This window comes from Ciona intestinalis, chromosome 10 (genome assembly GCF_000224145.3).
Source record: "Ciona intestinalis chromosome 10, KH, whole genome shotgun sequence".
NCBI classification, from domain to species: Eukaryota; Metazoa; Chordata; class Ascidiacea; order Phlebobranchia; family Cionidae; genus Ciona; species Ciona intestinalis.
In genome coordinates this window covers 1,181,686-1,202,923 of record NC_020175.2, presented here as the reverse complement: position 1 = coordinate 1,202,923, position 21,238 = coordinate 1,181,686, and the positions used below count along the sequence as shown (strand labels likewise).

The window sequence follows — 21,238 nt, the reverse complement described above, 5'->3', positions numbered from 1 at the left end:
ACGTATATCAAATCGGTCATATTTACACGAAAGGCACGTGTTCGTGTTCGTTGATTGTTGTTTTGCAATAAGACAGAGTGCGCAGGGACGCTGTTGCTTTAATCGTGCCCTACAACGGCGATTACGCCATCAATCTTGATTGTTAATACCGCAGGCTAACTAGTTTTGCAACACTATATTGGTGTAATACATAACTTAAATGTTTTCCTCAGCCAAGCAGCATGTTTATTACGAAAAAGCAGGCATTCACACGTGGATTCAAGCATCATAATAGCGATTGTTTGACCTGGCAATTGATTACGACATAATAGCAATTCACACGTTAATAACTGCGTCATAATTGCAATTCACACGTTGATTATTTAGAGGGCAGGTGTTTTAAAACAGGTTTGAATACGAATAAGAAAGCATTACTTTGACTTTAAGAACGTTTGCCCGTGTATTGCAAGCATAGTCCATACGTTCGTCGTAAAGTTGCCTTTAAATTCGCGAAAGAAAAGCGATAAACAAGACGCTTTTATTAGGATTACACTTGTATCGGTTAAGCGGTTAACCGGTTAAAACTGAACGGTTAACGGTTAAACAAAAATTGGGAAAATCCACAGCCCTAAAAAACATACAACAAATTATGGCCACTGTTGTGTACACTAATCTTATATTAACCTACCACAAATTCAACATTGAAAAATGTCATAATGGAAATAAAGGCCATGAAAACCATTTTAATTCCCACTGATTATACATCTGTGTTTTTCCCAGGTATTACTTATCATCACAATCCTGTTCATTGGGTTTCTTGTACTCCATCGTTACATTCTCCGCCACCAAGAAAAGTCTCATCAAAACAAGGAATTCACCATACATACATCTGGTATACGAGCGTGGTTGAGATGGTATTTTGGTTCAGATGATAGAAGAGCCAGTGAGAGAGTTCCTGTTATATTAAGGGACAACAAGTCTGAACATGAACAGGTGGCTTATATATAGCAGTTATAATAATGTGTGGTTTGTAATCCAAATTTGGGTAGCTGAAAATGTCTACAGGAAAAGGTATATCTCAACAAATAGTTACTGCTTTAATTATACCCAATATTTCTCTGTTTAATTTGACAGATGAAACAATAAATTAACAAAATCCTTATATGTCAAAAGATCAGTTAGTGGTTATTTTTACTTTAGAAATTAGAATTGGTAAGCTTTAAATTACCTTAGTTTAATGTTATATTTTTACCCAGGTGTTTGAGGTTACAATACAGACTGGAAGTTGGNCTGGTAGTGGAACTTCATCTCTTGCATTCCATGATCTTGTTTGGAAGAGATGGGAAGTATGAAGGGAGGGAGTTAATTCCACCATCTGATGATGAAGATGAAGCTCTTCATGTTGGGAGGAGGAATCAAGAGAAGCAGTGTCTGTTTGAGACAGGTGGGTAGTGGTGAATAAAGTTTGATTTTTTTATGCAATTGTGTTTACACAGGTACTTAGTTATATACTAACATGTGAAAGGAGTGGTTATGATTTATGTTTATAAAAAATGTAAACAAGTCTAAATAGTCATGCGGTTAGTCGGTTACATAATAAGTTAGGTTTAGCTCACATTAACATTAATGATACTATTTTAATCTACAGGTTCATCAAAAACCTTTATTGTCACTTTTCCTAAAAATCTCGGACCTCTCCATAAATTATCAATATGGCATGACCACTCTGGTCCAAGGCCGAGATGGTTTATTGATTACATCATCATTCGTGATGTCACAAGCAATGAACGATGGTACTTCTCATGCAACACATGGTTAGCTTTGGATAGAGGGGGTAATAGGGTGAGTCGAGAATTAACCCCAGTGGAAAGAAAACCAAATCTGTTGAAACATCTCGCATTTAAAGTGAAGAGAAATTTCATTAACTACCACAGGTAAGAATTATAACAGAAAAAAAATGTTCCTGGACTTGGTTAACTATCTTTACAGCTTTTTTTTTCTGGCTTAAATTTTACGTTTCTTGACATTCCCATACAGAAAAGAACATGTGTTTGTTTAAACCATTTGTGCAAACAAGATGTCTTTTTTTTATCTTTATTGTTTCAGTATCATAAACTTAACCCCAATAGTTATGTTATGTATTTCTGATGTCAAAATATTTTGTTTCAGTTTGTTTTCCTTGCTTGCTTGTGCGCGGTGGGGAGGTTTATCAAGGGTTCAGAGAATTGTCCATGCTATGTCTATGTGTCTGCTTATACTGTGTCTATCTACACTTGCTAATGTTCTCTTTGTGGTAGAGCAGGACTTTCATCAGAGTAAGTTTGTAAGAATTATATAAGTTTGTAGAAGTTTTTATAGGAATTGAATGCATTGATAAAAAGTGTGTGACTTGAAAAAAAATCATATTTTTCACAATAAAACTTTTTTATTCAAAATAGCGAGTAACAAATTGTAAATTTTGTGTGAAAATTCTTGTTTTTAAATTAAAATAATTTCTTTAAACAGGGCTAGTGTGGTTTTCTGTCCAAAATATATATTGGTCTTTTGGGATCGGTGGACTTGCATGTGTGGTTCTGCTACCAGCACAAATCATGTTCAGGTGAAGTTTGTGTCCTAAATGATGATTTTATTAATGCTATAATGCATGTTGATAAAAAGATCAGATATATGTTGTAGTAAAGATATATTGTATTAGGGCATTTTTGCGGGGGAATTGTTGTTCCATAAATCTCAGTTTTTTTGCCACTCAATCTGCGCCATAGGACCGTTTATACAATACAGAAATTCATACCCAGATTCTTAGGAAACTGCCAGATTTTAATATTAACGAACTGTCCTTAATTATAATAATACGAAAAGTTGAGTATTAAAAAACGCTATCTTTAAATACAACCTATTTTATATTAACATTGTAAATATATGAGCAGATACATCAAGCATGATGAGAGAATTGCCATCTTAATTGAAGATACAACGAGTGGAAATCCTGATAGTCCGACCGATTATTCAAGCTTTCCTATCGAATATAAGTTTTCTATGGAATCTAACTTCAATTCTCAAAGTAAGTTTTATAAAATTTTACTGCTTTGTTGTCATGTTAATAAACTATCAATGCTGGGTTACACCTTGCTTACAGATATTGCTTGCTTACAAAAGTGTTCAATTTACTTATGACTATTATTGAATAATCACGACAAAATTGCTGTTAAGTCTATTGTAACATCAATTTCATACTAACCAGCCTAATGTTTCCAACCTTGTAATCCAAACACTAACAGCATATCACTATCTTGTATGCAATAGTTTTGTATAATACAACACTCTTGCTATTTTAGTAAGTGGTGGGTTACACAAGACATCAACCATATCTCATGGTTTGTCAATCCTTGATCATATATTGGATGAAGGACCAACATCCAACGAAGTTGTGTCAGATTGGTTACAAATAGAGAAATGGAACAACTCGAAGGCAAACAAAGGTATGTATCTCCTGAACTATGGAAAACCTTCCATGCACCACAATGGTGTTTGGCAAGTTCGGGCTAAAAGTAAATTGTTCTATATAATGTTTTGTTCCAATAGTTTGGTGAAAATTTCGTTGGAATGGTTTAATCACTGCTGTAATTTTTGTTAACAATTTGGCAGCTTTTTAGTATCTTTGTTAAAACAAACAAATTAAGTCTCCATCAATACAGATGCTGCTTCAGAAAATTGTGACTCTGGCCATCATACTTTGGATCATGGCACTAAGTCATGGCTTCCACATGATGGCACGAGGTCATGGCTCCCATCGAGACACAGTATTGATTCATATGATGAAGAGATAGCAAGATGTATGATGACTTCACCAACTTCATTGCCATCAACTTGTATTCCAACTGAGGAGGTGTATGACCGCAATAAATGTGATCATGGTAAGAAAAACTAAATGTTATGATAATACCGAATAACAAAATCTAATTTTTACTTTTCATGCCATTTCTTCACATATCGTTTTCTTTTAGTTTTTTCAACTTTAAGACATTGAATATATCCTTGCATTTGTTAATAATGTTGTATATCTTTTCCACCAGATACAGAACATCATGTAGTTGATGAAACAAGTTATTTTGGTGATACTTCCTCAACAACACATCATGAAAGATTCAACAACTCATTCCCACCATCAACGCAAGATCATAAACCTAGGAGTAAAAGGCTTCACTCAGATAAAGAGTCAGTGTTTAAATGTATATTATGGGTGGCAACTATAAATAAACAGAATATTTTTCGAATTAAATAAAAACTAATCTAGACACTCTGCATTTTTTTAGTAACTATTAGTTATTAATCTGCAATACCCTTAAGTGCATTACCAGGTAGCATTTTTTGACTCTTCCTAATTTATGTTATTGTCAGCCTGATATCATTTTCAAAGATACAAACAAGTTATGTTATGTTGTATTTACAGTAAACCACCAAAGCCCTTAGATGGATCTACATTAGCCATAGATGCACCTGTTATTGTTCCTTGTGAAAAGCTGGAACCAATTCCTAAGAAACAATTTGCTCCTTTGCCACGGAAGTGTTCTTATGTGGCGTGGACCTATTACAGCATAGTTTCAATTGTATCTTTTGTGGTGGTGATATATGGAGCAGCATATTTGATGCGGTATGAGAACTGCTTAAAGTGGTTTGAAACTTCATTCTCTTCCTTGTTCTGGACTTTATTTGTTCTTGAAAGCACATTGGTACTGCTGACTGCTATCTTCTCAACTGTATTGGATTGGAAGACTAATAAAGATATCAGTCAGACTCTCAAAGATTTTTTTCCAACTGTTGATTCAGCACCAGTAGATGATTATGCACATAAATCTCAAATAGGTAAATATTTGTTTTTTTATAAACTAACAATCCTGATGTAAAATAAAGATGTCTTGTTTTATTGTACAGGAAGATTAGTATATTGTTTATAGTTTTGTCTTTTAAAAGTTTAATTTTGTAAAATACTTTGTTAATGGAATTCACAATGCTAATTTTTAAAAAAACTTAAAACTCCATTTGAACTAAATCATTAATTCCAGATACCATGAACAACAATGTAGCATTGGGAGAACCTGATCCTTGTGAGATAAAGAGCATGTTACGTGAGAGAAGAAGATCTCGTTACCTCCGCAACATCTCTCCTCCATATGATCATAACGGGAGGTGGAGGAGCAGCGAAGATTCACTTAAGAAGCAAACTAAAGATCTTCGTCGGAAATTTGCCGTTCGGCGTGCATGGAGGACCTGGACCTCATGCATTTTTCTCATTGGGATGCTGTTGACAGTTGTGCTGCAGAAGAACATAGGAGCAGAACAGAGGATGCTACAAACGGAGTATGTGAGAGGATTGTTTGATGAAGGATTCAAAGTCAATGAAAATTTGATCATTGAAGTTGATTCTTCGGGATTGCAAGAGTTTAGTTGGTTTGAGAATTCAAGCTTTGAATCTTGGATTGATACTTTAAAGAGAAGTTTTTCAATAAAATCTGATACAGTTGTTAATAGCTCAACATGGAGGAATCCACAAGGAAGTTATGTCATTGTGGGTTCAGTTCATTTGAAACTCTGGAAAAAGAAATTACCAAACTACATGAAATTGCCAGGAAAAATGGAACAAATTGTAAGCAGAAGACTGTGCACCAATCAAACAACTGATGATAATAATGTTGGTTATTACATTACAAACAAAACTTCAATAGACCTTATGAACGACAATATTGGAAACGTCTTGATGGACTTGTCACCAGATTGTGACGGATTTACTGTGAGTTTTATGACTTTCAATGCCGGGTCTAAACAATATTCATTAGCTGAAGTTCAAAAGTATTTCAAGGCAGAAAAAACAGAGCATAGAGCAGCTATTACTGTTCAAACTTCTTCTCTTGGTGCGGTGAAGGCTATACAACAAGATGCATCCATTTGGGTTTATGCAATTTTACTTGTATGGTCCGCCTTGTTTGCTCTCTCGTCAATTATCTCTATAGCTGAATATGGAACTCTATCAAAGTTGGTGAAGACAGAGCTTTCAGTAAGGTCTTTATCAAAAGAAAGCAATTTCTCTTTAATCCTAGATACTTTATTGTGGATCACAGTTGTATGTTACCTTATATCTTGGCGACTCCTGCGTTACAATGCTTTCACCATTGCTACAGAACTTGAAAGCTCTGGCCATGCTGGAGATAACTATCCAACTTTATTTACTAAGCTTTTTGATGTTGAGTACACGTCTAGCATGGTTTTAGTGACTTGGACAGTACTTATGGTCATTAAGTTTGTGAATTTAACAATTTCCCTTCATGGTCCACGAAGCAGTTTCAGCAGATGCATAACAGCAACTTGTAATTCAACTTGGAGAAACTTTGGAATTATTTTTGTTGCTTTCTGCTTCATAGTCATCTTGCTTGCTGTTGTTGGTTACCTTCTGTTTGGGACATTGGCAGAACAACATTCAAGTGTTGGGACTTCAATCCAGCAAGTATTGAGTTCTGTCTGGTTTGGTCTTGTGGGTGGAAACCAACACAACAATCTTCAGTTTTACTCTGAAAACTTTGGTCTGTGCTACAGCATTCTCTACTATGGAATCCTTTTTCTTTCAACCAGAATTTTATTAAAAGCCTTTGTCATTTCAAGTCACCAAGCTGCTTTTCATGAAGCAAAGTCTAACAAACGAACAGAACCACTTTGTCATTACAAGGGCAAGAAAAGAAGCAAGAATGGTGATGGTGGCAAAGGCATGAGAAGTAGTAGTATCAGTGCACCCCTTGCAAGATCGCTTAAAAGTGAACATCAGCGCTATGTGAGTTTTTCTGATATGTTTGAAGAAACTGTTTCAGAAGTTTGCAACTTTCTTGAATGGTTTGTTACCTCTTTCTGTGGCACGCATCCTCAGTGGTTTAAACCCATGTCTTTATATGGGAGGGCATCCAACTCCAACCACTCCAGCACTTCTCATTCTCCACATGAACTCAAAGTTACAAAATGCTCCGAGTATTTAGAGAGGAAGAAGATTGGTGAGCGCCCGGTATATGTTGGCCAGGATATGGTATCTGAACACATAGAAGATTGTATTACTAACACTCAACATGGAGATTTCAAACAATTTCAATTCTATGATGAAGAATATAAACTACCAGTGGAAGTTGCACTTTCAGAGGTATTGTGGTAACTCTAATCTATATTATTCTATTCCATATTAATAAGATCCTAGGGCACTGCATGGAAAGTGATCTAGTGTTTAGGCAATATACTTGCCCCATTGAGTTAACTGTTTTATTATATAAGGGATTTTAGGCATTACAAGTAGGGTTTCACCGATTTTACAAGCACTACTATTGCACAAACTTTTAATTTACATGTTACTGTAACAACATTTTAACCAAATGTTTCAAACTTACCAGGTTGAATTGCAAGTGAATGAATTATACGAGCGTGCATCTGCTCTAATTGATGAAGCAATGGAAGAATTACCAAACCATCTTTGTGAAGCCGATGACCCTGGTTTCTACAGGTATAAATCTAATAACTTTGAGCATAACCTAATTTTTTTAGAAGAAAGGCGAAGCCAAAATTTAATTTTCTTTTTGTTTTAAGGTATTGGACTTGTGCATTTTTTTTTTTTTAAGAAATTTTGTTTTAAGGTATTGAAGCTGGCATTTTTTGAATCAATATCTTTAATATTTCTACGAGACCCTTAGGCTACTGCTACAATTCTATTAGCACTAACATCCAATCTTTAAATAAAACACTTAGTTTTCAATATTTTTCACTCCGAAGTATTTCAATTTTTAGTTTTGATGATGAAATCTGCTCTATTTCGAAACAACTTGCTCAATATGTTAATCGTCGTGACAACAATGATGATGATGAAGCTCATACAATCTTCACTTCCTATCCATCAACTCCATCAAGATCAACATCGATTGAGTCAACAACATCAACAAAGATCAACAAGTCAGAGCCCTTGTTGAAAATTTATTGTGCAGAGAGTTGTAATAACGCTGAAATCCAGAGGTAAGTGGTTTGTGTAGTTTACATCTCGAACAGGTGAGGTTCTCCAAAAGCCAAGATATATTGTATTATGGCCACATTACAGTGTTGTATGGGAATGAGACCTAGAGTTTAGGCATGAGTTGTCTCATTACACGTATGGTTTGCTTATGTGGTTCCGCTCTATGGCTATAACAGGACGGGTACTTCTTATTATTTATTCATTCTTGCATGTTGGGACAACTTGTTATTGTCACATGAGTTAATATCTTGTGGGTCACGCAGAGGATCTTGGATGTAGGGCAGGGTTTCACACCTGGTCATATTAATCAAACTGCTATTGTTATTTTAGGTCTACACCCACGCACAGCAAAAACAAAAGTGATTCATTCTGTTTGGAGCCAGATCAAAAAGTAAATTCAACTAGATCTATCCAGTCTGTTACTCCACATGAAACAAGGAGTAAGCAGAGAAGTAAACTTGCAAGGAAAGAACTTACGGCGACAATCGACCGATCTCAGAAGTTAATTAAACTGAAACCTCAGAAACAAACCAAGGGTATCTTTCCTAAGTGGTCGCGGGTGGGTGATCTCATGACATCATCAAAGAGTGACATCACATCTTCTCCTGACTTGCCAACGCTGACCAGATTAAATTTGAATCGTCATAATACAAAGTCATTACATCACAAAGGCTCGGTGTCAAGTCATAATGAACCTGGTACTTCGAATCAGCATGAAATAAATGCTGAGTCAGCATATTCCACTTCATCTTCGCAGGTAAGGAAAATAAAATTTCCAATAAAACAAAATGTAAATTATATCTAACAAAGTCAAATTTTAAGTTTGTTCATTACAATCTAAATATTCCACACTTTTTTTGCTTTTTTTTATCATTTTTAAAGAATTAAATTATTTTATAATTTATTGAAATTAGCAATCTTAGTGTTAAATATTATCACCATAATGTTCCCTATGTTTTTTCAGTTTTACGACAACTTAGAAAGCCACAACTCAATAAGCCAGTAATTAAATTATCCTAAGCCTTATCCAACAGCTTATGCTGAATTAGGGATGTCTTTTGTTTTTATATTCGTTAATATCTTAAATTATTTTAGTTAAAATCGGACAGTGAGAGCAGCCATACCAAGTCATGGAGAGAATTTCTTGGATTGAATAAACAAAGTAAAGTTAAAGATCTTGAAACTCAAGCAACTAAGAAAGGTAAAATGTTATGATCACTTTCTGCTTTTGTTCTGTAAATTAGCACGATCAAAAGTTTTTAAATAAATCCTCGCAGATTATAGTTATTGGTGAAATGAATTTTTCCTGGTACATTATTAGTTTAACATGGTTTTGGTTTGCTGCAGCTTTACTAGCTTGTTCTGTTCTGTTATAATGTAATAAGATCTTCGAAAAGTAATTATGTTGGCTCAAGGCCAGGTTCAAAGAACATATTTAAGTTAGTATTTTTTACATATTCAATTGTTTTTCATATTTACCTTTGCCATTTAGATCATTTTTCTTAATTTACTTTCGTTTTACATTGTTTATACAAATATTGCAACTTTTTCCTTCCAGCTCGTCCACTACGTCGTTCACAAACCGTGTTCATAGACATCAAACAAATCCCAACTGTTGGTCTTCAATCAAACAAACCAACTCTGACCCACCAAAGACAAACTAAAGCACCAAGCTTCCCATTAGCATTCGATCAGAGGAAACGACAGAGAAATAATTTGGAAACTGCTAGGAAAGAAACGCCAGGATTTTGTGAAGATTTAGAAATGTAAGTTGTTTTTTGATGCATTTTAAAATGCTTGTTAGTTTGGGTGAAATCCTGCTTGATTGCATTTTTTGTATAATGTATTATCAGAAGTTTATAATTTTTAAGAATATTTTTTTATGCTTAACATCAACATTGATGAGCAAAGAAATAACCTTTTTTCTAAGTAGCAGTATTGTGGAAAGGGAAAAGAAGAAGCGTATTGCTGCGTAATGAAAGTCTATAATATTTAATTTTGTAGCTCTTTTTTTGTTTAACTTGAAATTTAAACAACTCTTTCTGGTCATTAATTTTTTCATTAAAATGTAACCTTTTTATTTTGCTTCAGATGTGCTCCAGGCATGGTATCTGAAGATATAAATGAATCAAACTTTGCTCCAACCACTGTGAAGCAAATACAAAAGCACTGTAATAAGGAGACACAACTTAAATAAAATGTCAGAATTATTTATTACGATTAAACTCTTGCGAATTATGAAGCAAAAGTTCTTATTTTAGTGTTGCTTGTTTTATTCTTTTTCCATCATTGCATTGTCAGTTCGTGTTTATTTGTGTTTAAATAATTGTCATTAAAATTCACATGTGAGTAACGTCATTTGCATTTTAAACCTTTATTTTACATTCTGCATTTTATTTTGCCTTGTATAATATGATTTTTTACTCAAGTATTTCATTTAACAAAGTGTGTGTATGATTGTACTTTTGTTACATATATTCATGTGAATAAATAATTAAGAGTTCAATAAAAGAGCAATAAAATGTACAGCACAAAAGAGGTATTTAGGCTTACTTCCCAAAAAATAATAAATATTTTTACAGTAATTTTTGTTTTACCCTATGTTAGCCTAGTTAGGCTTATAATATGAGACAAAGAATAAGAAAAACGCATAAACAAAGCATGAAAACAGGGCAAAATAAGGCTGTTTTTATACCATTTTTAGCTAACTTAAAAAGGGCTTCCTTTTTCAAAAGCCTTACCCATTTTTTTCTATATGGCTGACAATTTAGGCAAACCATTGGTGACCAATGGGTTGAAGCAAATGTCATTAAGTTTCTTGCCTAAAGGTACGTACGCGCACAAGATTAGCATCTACAAGGTTTTAACGCAGAACCCACTTGCCAACTAATTCACTGCAGAAACAATCCAACCACACACCGAGGCAGTCTATTTTATCCATATATTACCCCAAACATATAATTCGGACACCTGCCAATGAACTGTAGTTTAAGCCAAATTGTAATATATTTGTTGTAAGCAGTACACATGTATTAAATTCACGACAATAACACGGTTTTGCAACAGTTTATATAACACTACAAAAAAATAAATAAAGACTGCAATAAAACTTTAAACTAATAAATATACTGCGAAAGTACATATAACTAAACACAATTATGAACAAATTACATCTAAAATATAAACACAGAACTACATCACAATTTCGCATAATACACCCCGGTTAACACCGCTGCATGGAACCGCTTTCAGCCCGCTTAAACCGGTATCGGTGTATAGCCAGGAAACACAGCGATTTTTGGAATGTTGTGCACCAACCCAAGGCAGGTATGCTGTTTGTTTTCCGTTGCTTTGTATTACCGTACGTCCAGTGCCACGCTTTGCTCCAAGCCAGAAAAAATATCTCCATGTAGATTTGGAAGAAAGGAAAGATGTCCCATCTGGTGACTGTGACCACTGTAGAAAAATATATTTTAGAGAACAATTGATTTTTGAAGTGAAAAATATAATAAAAATTAACAATACTGTGTTGTTTATTCTAGAATGACAGGTTGATTTAAGTATTATATACACACTACAAAACAATAATATACATGTACACACTATAATACATCAATATACGTGCGTAGGTAATATACACACTATAATACAACATATCGTGGCACAAATTTAATTGTGCTTTTAAAATGTATAACAGAGGTTGGGAAATCAACTACAATTAAAACAGCGAATAAAAACAACGATCTTGTTTAGCCGGAAAAAAACAACAATCGTTACAACATTGATGTTACGTTTGATACATTTTGGTCCAGCTTACAAGTTACCACAAGTGTAACTTTGTAAATAATTTGTTTTTATATACTGCATTGTGGAATCAGATAAGTGATTCATACATCATACCTGATACGCTGCCTCATATTTCTCTTTCGTTTCCAAAACAGCTGCAGCTCCACCAAACATCTTTTCACAAATTTCATTAACTTTATTTAGGGAAGAGACTTTATTAGTGACCATGAAACAGGAACCAGCAGCGGTGAAATTACAAAGAGATTCCGTTGGAGCTTCAGTGGTTGTAGTTGTGGTGGTAGTAGTAGTAGTAGTTGTGGTTCAGCTGTAGTTTCGATGCTACTGTTGTCTTCCACTGCTGCAAAAGTAAAATATTTGAAATAAATTATAATTTCTGAATCCTAAAGTCATAAAATTCCAAACTTTAAAAACTTTTACTTTATGGTAAATGAAATGTTAGGTATTGTGTTTGTTTTTTTTATGTTTTTTTCTTTAACTTTTTTGGAAGGTTAACAAATTTTCTTTATTTAATATCACGGAAAAATGATTATTTTTGGTTGGTTGTGTTATGTTGAAACTGAACTTACGTGCTTCAGACTGAGGACGATTTTCATCAGCATAGTAAGAAGGACAACAAAACTTGACTCTGTAATCTTTACAAAGTCTATTCCCTCCTTGATAGTTGACACATTTCACACCAGAGGTGATGGCAACAGTTGTAACATCACCAGTGGCGGTGTAAGCAACTCCATCAACAGATTGAACTTGGATAGCAGTTGGATTCGAACACGCTTTTCCTCTTCTTCTGATACTTGTCAAACTTTCTAAATCACCCCTGTCACCACTACCGAATGGATCGTCATAGTTGAACCACTCCGTCCATTTTGATGATGAAGAACACCTTCCTTTGATGCCAGTCGAAGCACCTAAAAAAAAGGTTTTGACTATTTTGCACACTATACATAAGTAGCATAATACACCTTGTACACAAGCTTTTAAGTGGGTAAGTAAAACTTGGAAGATACTATGTTTAAAGATTGATGAAGCTTCCACTGTTGGCATGTGTGTAATATTTTGTAAGACACTTACCGATAATTGCTTTAATTGAATGGTTACTTAAGAATGGCCTAAATTGGTTTGCATTGGAGTCTGTATATGTTTATATACCGACTCTAGTTTGTATATATAAAATACATTTGCAAATTCAAGAACCCACAAAGCTACCCCAGAAGTTCCGTTTGTAGGGGAATAGTATGAGTGACTAATGCAAGAAGTTTTTGACAGTAATAATTTGTAAACTTACCAGAACTCATTGATGATGTAGATGAATAACTGCTTGTTCCAGATGAAGGACAACAAAACTTGACTCTGTAATCTTTACAAAGTCTATTCCCTCCTTGATAGTTGACACATTTCACACCAGAGGTGATGGCAACAGTTGTAACATCACCAGTGGCGGTGTAAGCAACTCCATCAACAGATTGAACTTGGATAGCAGTTGGATTCGAACACGCTTTTCCTCTTCTTCTGATACTTGTCAAACTTTCTAAATCACCCCTGTCACCACTACCGAATGGATCGTCATAGTTGAACCACTCCGTCCATTTTGATGATGAAGAACACGTTCCTTTGATGCCAGTAGAGGTGCCTAAAATGAAAAGGTTTTAAGTAAAATACTAACAGAAACAACTTTTAAATTTACCGTCAAATCAATCTCAGGTAAGATATATCTTCACATGATTGGACAATATATCAAGTTACATAGGTGTAATATTGCACACTATACGTGAATGGCTTAATCCACTTAATACACATGCTTGCAAGTTGCCAGGTAAAACTTGAAAGATACTATGTTTGAAGTTTGATGCAGCTACCACTGTTGGCAGGTCAGTCATTCGGCAAAGCACTTATCATTATTTACTTTAATCTAAGAGTCACAAAAAAGATTTTCCAAGTGGGCTTGCAAACATAAAAACACCATATGTACGTTTAAAAGTTTGCTGAATACTCTGGTATGCATGTTTGTACGCGCATGACAAAGTTAAATGAGGTAAAAGAATAATGGTAGTGTTTGGTAAGCTCACCAGAACTCATTGATGATGTAGATGAATAACTGCTTGTTCCAGATGAAGGGCAACAAAACTTGACTCTGTAATCTTTACAACGTCTATTTCCTCCTTGATAGTTGACACATTTTACACCAGAGGTGATGGCAACAGTTGTAACATCACCAGTGGCGGTGTAAGCAACTCCATCAACAGATTGAACTTGGATAGCAGTTGGATTCGAACACGCTTTTCCTCTTCTTCTGATACTTGTCAAACTTTCTAAATCACCTCTGTCACCACTACCGAATGGATCGTCATAGTTGAACCACTCTGTCCATTTTGATGATGAAGAACATGTCCCTTTAATGCCAGTAGAGGTGCCTAAAAAGAAAGATTTTTAAACCAAAAGTATTTAAACTTTATAATTACTTATATTAAAAGTATTTAATTTGTTAAATCCATCATCAGCGCTTTCATCCTCACATGGCAAGACTGCATAGTGCTCACAACACATAATGGTTACGGACACCTCATGCCAACTTTAAAATTTATGACACAGCTTTTCAATAACTAGCATACTTAATTCATAAACAACATACATATGTTTGCTTGTTGCCAAATATGAAGCCAAGTGGGTAACTATATTTTGTGACTGACTATTGTTTTCGTGGGTGCCTATAAGTTTTGACAGCCCATTAGTATTTACTAGGTTGTTTCAATTGATTACACTTAACATACAGTTCTGAATCTTCCAAGTAAATAGTATTAGTTTAAGTTTAGAGCTTAATTTTACTAGCTTTCGAGTGTAAATATAAAATCGAAGTAGTAATTTGTTTGGTATTGGTGACTAATGTAGGAAGACTATAATAGTATTTGGTAAGCTCACCAGAACTCATTGATGATGTAGATGTATGACTGCTTGTTCCAGATGAAGGGCAACAAAACTTGACTCTGTAATCTTTACAAAGTCTATTCCCTCCTTGATAGTTGACACATCTCACACCAGAGGTGATGGCAACAGTTGTAACATCACCAGTGGCGGTGTAAGCAACTCCATCAACAGATTGAACTTGGATAGCAGTTGGATTCGAACACGCTTTTCCTCTTCTTCTGATACTTGTCAAACTTTCTAAATCACCCCTGTCACCACTACCGAATGGATCGTCATAGTTGAACCACTCCGTCCATTTTGAAGATGAAGAACACGTCCCTTTGATGCCAGTGGATGAAGCTGTTGGTAAAACAGAAGTTGTTTTAGTTTTATACCTACTATGCATAGTTTTCTTAGTATTACATACAGTTCTACATTCATAGCTCTTAAGCAGGGCTACTCAACTATTTTTAGCAAAGCTCCATTCACAAAAGTTCAAAATTTGCCTAGGTTTAATTTAACTCTCATGAAATAGTTTGGAGTCATAAAAATGTAATATGGTCCGCGTTTAGACTTAAGATATTGGGCACAGTTATCAGTGTTAACTTTGGTAACTCAACAGACATTTTAAAATACCAAAAATGACTGGATAATTTACTTCTGCAGTTGGAGAAGGGGGTATTAAAGATCATTGAAACATTTTCACAATCATAAACATATAATGAAGCACACAAGAACCATGCAAGTTTACTAACCTGAAGAAGTAGAAGCAGGTGGAGAGCTTCCAAAGTTTCCTAAAAAAGGAAAAAGTTACAACACCCTGCCACCCAAAATGCAATAGAAGACACCTTGTAACATAAACCCTATTTATCTGACTCACTCATGTATCCTCCGGGATAGATGCATAACCATTGTGCTATGAGATCAAACTCTTAACTTAGAATAACCTTAAAACATTCCTACCTTGAGAAGAACACATAGCTGATATGATCATATCAATAATCCTAGTAAGCTCGGAAAAGCTGCGAATATTAAGCGAATATTTCGAATCTGGATCTGAAGCTATAATTCCCAACTCAGACTTGTCGGCTCCCTTAATACCAAGAGCAATCACTGTTGCAAATCGCTGCAAGGTTGAAGCTGCATTTCTGTTAAAAAAATGGTTCTAATTAGTATATACAAAACAAATTTCAAAATCTAGGTAAATTTATAGGTTATGTGACAGCAAACTGACACAGAAGTCGATATTTTAAAACTTTTGGGCATGACTGGGCCCTTTTAACAAACCACCCCACCAGTATTTTTTTCAATACAATGGCTAAATAGATTTTTCATCCAAGCAAATGTTGAAAAAGTTAAACTTGTAATTACAAATATACTCTTTGAAACTTAATGTAAAACAAGATTGTAAATTAAAACACAATGTTCAATTAGTTAAGCTCTATTACCTGACTTGGTCATTAGACTTGCCATCAGTGATAACAATTACAATTGGTTTGACACTTTTTCTACTACCAGCAGATGAAGTGAACTGATATCTGGCAACACCTTGAAGAGCTTTTGCAGTGTAAGTCCAACCACCAGTATACCTAGAAGACCAGTTAAAATCAGTAATAATTGACCAGTGAATGCATTGCATCATCAAAACCATGAAACAATCACATAACCCTTGTCATACATATCTTTTTTGTTATTTCTAGTACTTTATTTGACTATTTTTCTTGTACACTTTTTAAAATGTTGTGAAAACGTTTTATGTTGTTCTATATTTTTAATGTTTATTGCTACAATGTGGACATGTCATGGGATCTGATATTTCGGTCACAGTTGGCTCATTAACCCAACACCCAGTATGCTACCTCATCTTTACAGGATGTTGAAGCTTTCCGCTTCTTCCAACTTACATTTGCGGGCATTAAAATCACTGCTTTTTACTCCAAAACACAACAAAATTTGATTACAAACCCCCACCTTATATTTCTTATGTTCTTCAGCAAAGTCTCTTTGTTTGAGAATCTGTTGAGTTTCCAAAGGTGGCTGACAGAGGTGCTGTACCTAACCATGCCCACCTGCACTGCCTTAGGACCAATAGTAAATCGGTCTACTATGTTTGCGACAAAGTCTTTCACTAGTTCAAAGTTATATCGCTTTACAGAACCGCTGGCATCGAGCACAAATACGAGATCAGTAATGGCAGTTTTCTGACAAACGTCATTTCCAGCAGCTGATATAAAAACATTTATTTAAACAATGTTGCAAAGTTTATATATAAGGATAATGTACCAAATATTCCACATGCATTGGAAGTGAAACAATTTTTACTAAGTTAAATTGTACTCTTATTTTTTAGGTCCATCTCTAACAGAATTTTTTTAAAAAGTTAAGAACTTTTGGATTTGACCTAAACGGTATTCATAAGTTAATTTAATATTTCTAGTATTTCACATCATGCCATTAGTGACACAGACATTATACAATTACTAACATGCACCACTTACATTTGCCACAGTTTTCACCAGAATACCCATCTGGGCAAGTGCAGTTATATCTTCCACCATCTAATTCATTGCATATCCCACCATTCAAACATGGAGACTTTGTACAAGGTCCCTCTGTTAAAAGAAGACTGCTAATAAACGTATTATGTTTTAAACCACTAGTATTTTTTTTATAACAGATTTGAACAATGAAATTAAAGTGGGCTACAAGTTAAATAGTGTTTATAACAGTGGTTTGAAACAAATATATAAGACATACCATCAGTTCCACAGATTATACTGAACAATGTGCTGACAAATTTATCCAAAGCTGCAAAACTGATGACTTCCTGTGCGTAAGTTTCAGGTGGGTAAGAAGCAATTGATACAAGTTGTGCTTTTACTGCGTTTTTGATTCCCAGTGCAATCACAGATGACTTATTGCGCAACAGAAGTGCAGGTTCCTCCACTTTATCCCAGGACTTTCCATCGGTAACAACAACAGTGACAGCTTTTACATCCTTTCTACGACCTTGACTTGAACCAAACATAGTTAGAGCAGTGCTTCTTAAAGCTACCCCGGTCCTGGTGCTCCCACTTATATAATCGACTCCAGAAATAGCTCGTAGAAGTCGATCTTTGGTTGAATATTCATTGAGATCCCAAAGTTTCTTCCATCTACTGTTGTAACGAGCCAAACCAACCTGAACCCCATCAGGACCAATCTTGAAGCCAGAAACAACAGATTTTACAAAATCCAGAACCAACCTGAAGTTGACTCTTTGTACAGACCCACTTGAGTCGAGCACAAACACCAAATCCAACTTTGCATTTGCCTTGCAATCTTCAACAGATTTTGGAGCTAAAAATCAAAGGTATTGTTAAAAACATAATTTACATAAATACCACCAAAAATTGTTGAAATAAGGTAATGGGTCAACTATAAAATCTAGGCTCAATGCAGTTAATCTTTAGTAGTACTATTGGTTTTATTTCATATATACGTATAAGCTTATTAAGACATCAAAAGTTGTTAAAAGTAAAACTTTTTATGTCAAAACAGCCATCTGCTTCTTACCTATTTCACAGTTAACTCCAGTGAATTTATCAAAACAGACACACTTGTAACCTCCCTTGTCCAAGGAAGTACAAGACCCTCCATTCAAACATGGACTACTGGAGCAAGCGTTTTCTGCAACATTAAACAAGCATTAAAATAAAGATATATTCGCATGGATGAGTATGTGGCCATATGATACTTCCACACATTTATGTTTAACTTATTAATAGTATTAAACATAAAAAATGAGAAAATATCAATAAAAAATGTACCTACCAATTAAAACCCAGAAAAAGAAGGGTTAAAATCAAGGTACGTTAAAAATAGGTTTTAACTCATTTATGCAAGGAAGCATATGTATTAAACAGTCAATCACACAACTTACCATCCACATAACACATAGCTTCTACTATTGTCCTTGTAATGCCTTTCAGTTCATCAAAGTTTTGCAGCATAATGGCGAATATACTGTCAGGTTCCGTTGCGATCTCATTCAATTGCTTCAAGTTTGCTCCTTTTACTCCAAGTGCAATCACTACTGACTTCTGTTGAAGAATATATGCAGGACCACTCACGTCATCAGAAGATACACCATCAGTGAGCACAAGAGTTACAGCCTGGGCTGATTTTCTTCGTCCTGTATGCACAGTGGTTTTGAAATTAACAAGATACTTTTTATTAAAGTTAGGTTGCAATTTGGCATGCATAGAATGAATGAGTGAATAAATAGGAACATTTGAAATTACTAATAATTGATTTAAAAAAATTAAAAAAAACCCTTACCCGCCAGCTCTGTGTATTTAATATCAGTTATATTTGTAATTGCAGCTCCAGTACTAGTTCCTCCTCCATTATAAGGTATTCCACGCACAGCACGCAGCAAGGAGTCCTTATCACTGTATTTGTTCATTTCCCACAAGTTTTGAACACTCCTGCTGTATGTTGCCACGCCAACCAACAAACCATCTTTACCAATTTTAAACTGGTTGATCAGATTTGCAATAAATTCTCGAATGAGTTCGAAATTTTTAGATTTTATTGAAGAGCTTGTGTCGAGTAGAACAACCAAGTCAATCTTGTTGTTTCCTTTGCATTCGACTAAAAAATTAAAGATGTTTATTTTACAATAGCTACCCATATGTTGAAGAAAAATGAAGGTAGTAACTTTGCATTTAATTTAAGATATTTTGAATTAATTTTGTTTTAAAAAAAATTAAAGTTTGACAAATTCTCAACAAATTGTTTAAAATATTATTCAGAAAATCAAACAATATTTTAGAAATTTAATCAGTAGTACAGGATTTTGTGCATAATATTAAACAAGGGAAAATACAATAGTTTTAAAATCTCAGAAATACATTGGTGGGCCTTCTGGTGCACAGCGAAAAACTTGTATATTTTGTTCAATTTTTATCAAGAAATTTGGAAAAGTTCGCTATACCTCAGTTGGTACCCAATTAAAAAAGATGAAAAACTCACCCCGTGGAGGCTTTGTGGGTGGTCCTAAAATATGAAATAATTAACAATTTGCAACCAGTGGGACCACCAAAAAAGTAAGAATATTAATAAAATGTTTTCAATAACTTTTAAATTGCGTACCCTACAATTTTTTATAAATGTCACTTAAATATTATTGATGGTGACTATTATAGCCTATTAAAATAATAACCTCTAGCCTAAGTCCCAGGTCACATGATGTGCAATGCTGTTGGACCTAACCCATGTACTAATGTTAGGACCAACAATGTTATAGGATTTAGGCCCTTTATAAAATTCCTTTGCATATACAGTGGTTTGAAATACTACATTAAAAAATAATATTTTAATGCAATTAATCTTAATTTACCTGTCTCTACACAGTCAAAGTGACCGATTCTTAATGGTTGACAGGTTTCACCATCCTGACAAGCAGCTGGTCGACACACAAGTTTATTTGCTCCAGTGCATTCACATACAGTGCTGCAGTTTGCATTCATAAACTGGTAGTCTGGATGGAAATAGCAGTTTGCAAAGTAAGTACATATCGAAGATGCAAAATTAGCAAACACATTTCTACTCAAGACAGCCACAACATAGAAATACATATTGTTTAAAAATAAGGTATGTGAAAATCCACAGCCAATGTTTTTTGTTATGTTACAGTGTTAAAAATAAATTTTAATTATAAGATTATTAATCAGTTCTATTTCCGGTAGGCAACTTACAGTGAGTTGTAACATTTTAAAACAACTTTTTTTAGGATCAGAATAAAAAAATACACAACCCATGTCCTAAACAAGTAGTAGTAAATTAATTCTTGTATGTTAGTTTACCTTGTTCCACATAACCTCCTGTTGAAAGAATGCAGCCACACTCTGCCCTGCTAATGCAATCATCCCCATCTTGTAAATATCCTTCATTACAAACATAATCTTCTATGCTGGATTCCTCACAACTGTAATGGAAAATCATAAAAAATTAAAACTAGAAAAAAGGGAATACAAAATAGTAACCTTTATATATGCCCAACTGCATGTTTTTTTACATTTTTATTAGGGATGGGCTGAGATCCAAACTATTCGGATTCGGCGAATCCGAATATCTAGGGTCTAATATTCAATTAAATCCGAATATTCGATGACGTCATTCAACTAATTTACTGTGGTGAAACAAATGAAATTGTATAACCGGTGCATATCCAGCGTCGTTTCTATTGGTATCGTTCTATGTAGCGTTATCTGCGAGCCGAGAAATTAATTAAAAACCTGTCAATCAACGCCGGCCGAGTGCATATAAAACGCGGCGCACCGGCTATTGGCCACATGCAATCAAAGTTTTACTCGATTTCTACACCATTATAGGATCCAGAAGTACAAAGGTAAAACGTTGTATTGACGAGTAGATTTTTCGTTATGAATACGGTCGAATTTAATTCATATTTCGTTTTATCGTATTTTACCTGTAGCCAGGCATGTAAAATTTATAAATTGTAATGGTTTCGTTAAT

The 21,238-nt window shown here is 34.5% G+C and overlaps 2 protein-coding genes across 13 annotated transcripts in view; one reads left to right on the top strand and one right to left on the bottom strand.

Moving 5' to 3' along the window:
- Positions 1–2,198, top strand: part of LOC101242725 (polycystic kidney disease 1-related protein) — a 30,378-nt gene extending 28,180 nt beyond the window's left edge. For 4 of the 5 annotated variants that reach the window (XM_018813817.2, XM_018813816.2, XM_018813819.2 and 1 more), the window contains 2 exons: positions 1,236–1,423; positions 1,628–1,851. In XM_018813817.2, coding sequence (XP_018669362.1) covers positions 1,236–1,331 — 96 coding nt within the window. In that variant the 3' untranslated portion in view covers positions 1,332–1,423; positions 1,628–1,851. Of the gene's footprint in view, positions 1–759; positions 973–1,235; positions 1,424–1,627; positions 1,914–2,148 lie in introns of those variants that run through there. The other variant, XM_026836396.1, reaches the window with a different exon arrangement.
- Positions 2,199–11,000: 8,802 nt separating this feature from the next.
- LOC100180679 (zonadhesin-like) overlaps positions 11,001–21,238 on the bottom strand; it is a 61,259-nt gene continuing 51,021 nt past the window's right edge. For 5 of the 8 annotated variants that reach the window (XM_026836389.1, XM_026836393.1, XM_026836395.1 and 2 more), the window contains 18 exons: positions 20,566–20,687; positions 20,100–20,240; positions 19,733–19,756; positions 19,037–19,351; positions 18,639–18,890; positions 18,272–18,385; positions 17,474–18,055; positions 17,215–17,328; positions 16,688–16,940; positions 16,165–16,305; positions 15,680–15,864; positions 15,472–15,510; positions 14,732–15,076; positions 13,882–14,226; positions 13,101–13,445; positions 12,385–12,723; positions 11,912–12,155; positions 11,001–11,467 (listed from right to left, as the gene is read on the bottom strand). In XM_026836389.1, coding sequence (XP_026692190.1) covers positions 11,998–12,155; positions 12,385–12,723; positions 13,101–13,445; positions 13,882–14,226; positions 14,732–15,076; positions 15,472–15,510; positions 15,680–15,864; positions 16,165–16,305; positions 16,688–16,940; positions 17,215–17,328; positions 17,474–18,055; positions 18,272–18,385; positions 18,639–18,890; positions 19,037–19,351; positions 19,733–19,756; positions 20,100–20,240; positions 20,566–20,687 — 3,814 coding nt within the window. In that variant the 3' untranslated portion in view covers positions 11,001–11,467; positions 11,912–11,997. The remainder of the gene's footprint in view (positions 11,468–11,911; positions 12,156–12,384; positions 12,724–13,100; positions 13,446–13,881; positions 14,227–14,731; positions 15,077–15,471; positions 15,511–15,679; positions 15,865–16,164; positions 16,306–16,687; positions 16,941–17,214; positions 17,329–17,473; positions 18,056–18,271; positions 18,386–18,638; positions 18,891–19,036; positions 19,352–19,732; positions 19,757–20,099; positions 20,241–20,565; positions 20,688–21,238) is intronic. The other 3 variants (XM_026836390.1, XM_026836394.1, XM_026836391.1) reach the window with 3 other exon arrangements.